At 56.0% G+C, this 6,353-nt stretch overlaps 1 protein-coding gene across 1 annotated transcript in view; it reads right to left on the bottom strand.

The window, feature by feature from the left end:
- ARHGAP44 (Rho GTPase activating protein 44) overlaps positions 1-6,353 on the bottom strand; it is a 35,531-nt gene that overhangs the window by 3,369 nt on the left and 25,809 nt on the right. Inside the window, exons 11-17 of the mRNA XM_010008267.1 lie at positions 2,697-2,778; positions 1,937-2,017; positions 1,749-1,862; positions 1,547-1,638; positions 1,107-1,287; positions 369-386; positions 8-78 (exon numbers count right to left, since the gene is read on the bottom strand). Coding sequence (XP_010006569.1) covers positions 8-78; positions 369-386; positions 1,107-1,287; positions 1,547-1,638; positions 1,749-1,862; positions 1,937-2,017; positions 2,697-2,778 — 639 coding nt within the window. The remainder of the gene's footprint in view (positions 1-7; positions 79-368; positions 387-1,106; positions 1,288-1,546; positions 1,639-1,748; positions 1,863-1,936; positions 2,018-2,696; positions 2,779-6,353) is intronic.

Here is a 6,353-nt window from a genome sequence, read left to right as displayed (position 1 = left end):
GGGGGGCAGGACGCCTTGCGCGCCGCTGGGGTGCCCCGCCGAGCCACCCAGGACGTGTCCATCACCCTGACGCCCATGCTGGGGGAACACGGAGACGGGCCCTCAGCACCTGCCCGGCCTGAGGGGACCCCCAGCACTGGGACACGGCTCCTTCGGGGTGCCTGGTCCCTACAAGTGCCTCTTCCACTGGGACGCTGCTGGGAATGCACCTCCGTGGCATTAGGGGAGGGGTGGCAGGGTGGGACGTGCTCGTGTCACCCACTGGCCATCTCTCCCTTCCCCAGGTACCAGCAGGTACCAGTATCCTCCCAGCACCCTCCCAGTATCTTCCCAGCACCCTCCCAGCACCACTGCAGAGGACACGGTACCTTTGGATTTTCCTAAGGCTGCATGGGCAGAAACACAGCATCATTAGTGTAAAAAACCCTAGAACTCGACAGGGCAGAGGGGCAGAGGCTGCAGCTGGGGAAGGGAACTGCCCGGCCAAGGGGCTGCGGGGGCAGGAGGGGCATGGTGGGGACCAGGACACCCCCATGATGTGGAGAGCTCAGGCTGGTTTTTGAAGATGGGGAGGGCACTGGAGGTGTTCTTCCAAGAAGGAGACAGCACTGGGCATATGTTTTTTCGAGACAGGGAAAACCCTGGGAGTGTATAAGGAGTCAGGGAGAGCCCAGGGGTTGTTTTATTTTTTTGTATATAAGGAGAGCTATGGGGTTGTCTTTTGGAGATGGGGAGAACCCTGAGGATGTTTTCTGGGGCTGACCTGACTGCAGGGTCTCTCCACATGGGGGCCACACACAAGCTGGGAATAGGGAGCTTTCCCCAGGAGAAAAGCCCACAGTCCTTGGGGGCACCAGGACACCCAACCCTGCATGGAGCAGCCCCAGTGCCACACCACGTGCCACCCTCCTGCCATCTCAGCAGGCGGGGGCAGCTGTCATGCCCCAGGCCCACCCAGGTATCCCCAGCAGTCCAGCATGGAGAGCAAGAAGTTGTGGTCTCTTCCCACCCCAGGATCACCCCACCTCCACCTGCTCAGTGCCACCAGGGTGGTGGCAACACCACCACCTCCCTCTCCCAAAATATTGGCACGGCAAAGACCCTACCCATCCTTCTTGTAAAACTCCAGCATCATATTGTCCGTGGCCACGCTGAGGGGCCGGCGCGCCTGGTCGTGCTGCCGGCGCTCGGCGTGGTCCATGTCTGGGGAGGGCATGGAGCTGTAGTTGGCGTTGTGGTTGATGTGCATGGGGCTTCCGTAGTTGCCTGTCACGTTGAACTCGATGTCTGGGATTGGGAGGGGGTGGAAAAGGAGAGGAGGGGGTGTTGGGTTGTGTGTCCTCAGTGAGGGGTGGGATGGGGGATATCAGCACTGCAGGAATGGATGCGAGGGGGCCTGGATTGGGGCTCACTGCTGGGATGAGTCTTGCAAGATCTCTGCTTGAGATCCCACCAGGCCAAGGCAAGTGGAGGGGGCTGGATGAAATGAAGGTGGGAGCCCAGCATCCCTCCCCGGGGAGGTCCCATGAAGCCCATCCCAGCCTACCTCCAGGGAAGAACCAGTCCGCGTGCTGGATGAGCGGCTCGATGATGGCCACGATCTGCAGTGAGACAGTCGTCATCATCTCCGTCATGTTCCTGCAAGGCAGCAGCTCAGCAACTCCTGGTGGGATTCCAGCCCTGGACCCACCCTTCAGCCTCATCCCCAGCATCCCTCTGGCATGCTTCCTTCCTTCCAGACCCCTTACCCGTCTGCCTGTGGCCAGAGGAGGTTGGGTCCCAGCACGATGGCCACATTACTCGGAGTCATTTTGTTCATGTCCTGGTACTCGGTCAGCTTGGCCAGGAATTTAATCAGGTACCTGGAAAGCAGAGCCGAGCTGTGCCGGTGTCCTGGGGTCTCCATCCCCTCTGTGGGTCTCCTCCCCAGGCTCACCTGATGTTGTTGTAGTTGGCTTTGGGCAGCTTCTCGCAGGCGCTCCAGAGAGCCTGCAGCCGCTTCTCCTGCTCCGGGATGCTGTGGGAGGTGGGAAGAGGGTCACCCCCATTCCCATCCCACCATCCCTGCCCTCAGGGACCTTGTGAAACCCCCAGGGCTGCTGCCAACATTACATACCCACTGTCTCACATGCCACCCTCAGGGACTGTCCCCTCTGCTGAGCCACGACCACCTCTTTGCCATGCTCCCAGGGCAGGGGAGAGATGTGGTCAGACCTGTATTTGGGTGCTACTAAGGTGGTTCCTACCCTAAATGGAGATGCTCCTCCTCCCACCTCCCTGTGCTCCTCACCCCTCCCACACACCTCCCAGGGTGGAGCGGGCATGCTGGTGCCACCTCAGCTGGCCCAGTCCTGCTGGGCTTGGGGTTTCAGGGTGCAGAGCACCCCAGTGAAGCAGGTGGGGTCTCCCTTGGCCAGCTGTCCCCCAGGGTTTGCATATCCCTCCAGAAATGGCACCAGCACAGAGCACCCCGGGGTGTGACAAGATGCTGGGAGAGCTCAGCCACCTTGGCCTGGGTGCTCATGGCCTCTCTTGCTGCTATGACCCATGATGCTCAGGGGGCATCACAGGAACCCTCCTCGGTCTCAGATCCCAGATGCTGTGAGCTATGTCAGAAATGGCCCCCAAACCATCCATGGGGACCCAAGATGCCACCACCCATGTGACAGAGGAATGTGGAGATGCACCAGACTCACTTGGAGGCCTGGATCCACTCATCGTACAGCTCGAACGTCATGAGCGGCTCTGGCAGCTCTCGTAGGTAGGACTTGAGGGCTCCTGTGGCACACAAGGGACATGGGGGTTGGCACTGCAGGAGACACCACGGGTGGCCCTGGCCACCAGGCACTGAGACGCTTCACTCATCATTTTCACTCGCATACCCCCCAACCTCCCCACCGACATGTCCCTAAGGGGCTGTTCATCCCTTCAGCCTGGTGGAGCCTGTAGCATCCCCTGACCACAGCAAGCACCTTGCACCTCCTCCTTCTCCTTCCTCCCCCATCTTCACCTCCTTCCCACCATTCCCACCTCCACTTGCTGCTTGCCCAGCTCTCCATCCAGGGTGGTTCCTGGGACAATCCTTGCACTGGGACAAGGTTCCCATGGCAGTCAGTAGGGAACTCGGGTCCAATCCTGCCCCTTCTGGGGTGCCCAGTGCAGGAGGGGGACAGCTAATTGGCACTCAAAGCCAATTAATGCTTAACAGCAGCCCCGTGGGCTTGGAGAGTCTCTCCACCACAGAGATGGAAAGAACATAGAATCATAGAATCATAGAATCTTAGGGGTTGGAAGGGACCTCGAAAGATCATCTAGTCCAACCCTCCTGCCAGAGCAGGGTCACCCAGAGCACATCACACAGGAACTCATCCAGGTGGGTTTTGAATGTCTCCAGTGAAGGAGACTCCACACCCTCCCTGGGCAGCCTGTCCCAGGGCTCTGTCACTCTCACAGTAAAAAATTTTTTTCGGATATTCACCTTGAACCTCCTATGCTCCAATTTACACCCATTACCCCTTGTCCTATCACTGGTCATCACTGAGAAAAGCCTAACTCCGTCCCCCTGACACTCACCCCTTACATATTTGTAAACATGGATGAGGTCACCCCTCAGTCTCCTTTTCTCCAAGCTAAAGAGACCCAGCTCCCTCAGCCTTTCCTCAGCAGGGAGATGTTCCACTCCCTTAATCATCTTAGTAGCTCTGCGCTGGACTCTTTCGAGCAGTTCCCTGTCCTTCTTGAACTGAGGGGCCCAGAACTGGACACAATACTCCAGATGTGGCCTCACCAATGCAGAATAGAGGGGGAGGAGAACCTCTCTTGACCTACTAACCACACCCTTTCTAATGCCCCCCAGGATGCCATTGGCCTTCTTGGCCACAAGGGCACATTGCTGGCTCATGGTTATCCTCCTGTCTACCAGGACCCCCAGCGCCCTTTCTCCTAAACTGCTCTCCAGCAGCTCAGCCCCCAACCTGTACTGGTACATGGGGTTGTTCTTCCCCAAATGTAAAACTCTGCACTTGCCCTTGTTGAATTTCATCATGTTTCTCCCCCCCCAACTCCCCAGCCTATCTAAGTCTCTCTGAATGGCAGCACAGCCTTCTGGTGTGTCAGCCACTCCTCCCAGCTTAGTGTCATCAGCAAACTTGCTGAGGGTACATTCTATACCCTCATCCAGGTCGTTGATGAAGATGTTGAACAACACCGGTCCCAGTACTGACCCCTGTGGGACTCCACTAGTCACAGACCTCCAACCAGATTCTGCCTCATTGGCTACAACTCTCTGACTCCTTCCTTTCAACCAGTTCCTGATCCATCTCACTACCTGATCACCAAACCCATACTTGATCAACTTATCTACAAGGATGCTGTGGGAGGCGGGGTCAAATGCTTTACTGAAATCAAGATAAACCATATCTGTGAGTCTTCCCAACTACTCCTTGGTCCTGCAGAGCCCCTCCTGATCAGTGCCACCCTCACTGGCATCACCCTCATTCGTATCACCAGGGCCTCAGTGACACCTCACATAATGTTTGCATCCCTGTTTTCTCCCTTCCCTGGGAGACAGGTGATCAGGGCCAGCCAGACTGGGTTTATGAAAGAGAGGTCTTGCTTGATCAACCTGACAATGACTTCTTTGCATCAGTCTTCATGGGCAAGTGCTCCAGCCTCATCATGAAGGCCACAGCAGGGACTGGGGGACGAAGCATCCCCCACTGTAGGAGAACAGTTTCATGACCATCTAAAGAACCTGAAGGTGCACAAGTCTGTGTGACCTAATGGGGTCCATCCACAGGTCCTGAGGCAGCTGGCAGATGCAGTTGCTGAGCCTCTGTTCATCATATTGGAGAGGTCATGGTGGCCTGGGGAGGTTCTCACCAACAGGTAAAAAAAGGAACAGCCTCTGTTTTTAGGGGGGAAAAAGGAAAACCTGGAGAACTCCAGGCCAGACAGTGTCACCTCTGTGCCCAGCAAGATCATGGAGCAGATCCTCCTGGAAATTCTGCTAAGGCACATGGAAAACAAGGAGGTGACTGGTGACAGCCAACATGGCTTCAATGAGGATAAATCATGTCTGACCAATTTGGTGGCCTTCTATGACAAGGCTACAGAGATGGTGGTTGATGGCAGAGCAACTGACATCACCTTCTTGGATTTGTGCAAAGCATCTGGCATGGTCCCACACAACATCCTGGTCTGCAAACTGGTAGGACATGGATCTGAGAGATGGACCACTTGGTGGAACAGTAATTGGCTGGATGGCCACACCCAGAGAGTTGTGGTCAATGGTTCAGTGGAGGCAGGTGACAAGTGGTGTTCCTCAGGGGTCAGTACTGGGACCAGTGCTGTTCAATATCTTTGTTTGTGACATGGACAGTGGGATGGAGTGTCTTCTCAGCAGGTTTACACCAAGCTGTGTGGAGTAGTTGACACCTCAGAAGGAAGGGATCCATCCAGAGGGACCCTGACAGGCTGGAGAGGAGGGCCCATGCCAACCTCATGGAGTTCAACAAGGCTAAGTGCAAAGTTCTGCACCTGGGTTGGCACAAACCCCAGGCACAAATACAGATTGGCTAGAGAGCAGTCCTGAGGGCAAGGACTTGGGGGTGGTAGTAGATGAGAAGCTTGACATGAGCCACCAGTGTGAGCTGGAGCCCAGAGACCCAATCACATCCCGGGCTGCATCAAAAGAAGTGTGGCCAGCAGGGCCAGGGAGGTGATTCTGCCCCTCTGCTCTGATGAGACTAGAAGGCTCCAGGGAGACCTTAGAGCAGCTTCCAGTGCCTGAAGGGGCTCCAGGAAAGCTGGGGAGAGACTTTTCACCCGAGAGGCCAGTGATAGGACAAGATATAATGGTTTTAAACTGATAGAGAGGAGATTTAGGTGAGACATCAGGAAGAATTCTTCACCATGAAGGTAGAAAGGTGCTGGAATAGGTTACCTAGGGAGATTGTGGCTGCCCCCTCCCTGGAGGTGTGCAAGGGCAGGTTGGATGAGGCTTGTGCAGCCTGGTTTGGTGGGAAGGTGTCCTTGCACATAGCAGGGAGGTTGGAACCTGATAATCTTTAAGGTCTCTTCCAACCTTCACTATTCTATGATTCTATGACCATGTGACCACCTTTGGATGAGGGGAAGGCTGAGGACATTGTCTACCTGGATTTGGTGAGGCCTTTGGCATCACCTCCCACCCCATTGCCCTGGAGAAGCTGGTGAATCGTGGCACAGACAAGTGTTCTCTTCACTGGGTACAAAAGTGGCTGGATGGCAGGGCCCAGAGAACTGTGATAAATGGGGTCAAGTCCAGTTGGTGACTGGTCACCAGGGGGGTCCCTCAGGGCTCAGTTTTGGGC

This window comes from Chaetura pelagica, unplaced genomic scaffold (genome assembly GCF_000747805.2).
Source record: "Chaetura pelagica isolate M959 unplaced genomic scaffold, ChaPel_1.0 scaffold471, whole genome shotgun sequence".
Lineage (NCBI taxonomy): Eukaryota > Metazoa > Chordata > Aves > Apodiformes > Apodidae > Chaetura > Chaetura pelagica.
The sequence above is the reverse complement of the archived record's forward strand: the minus strand, read 5'-3'. Positions and strand labels throughout refer to the sequence as shown.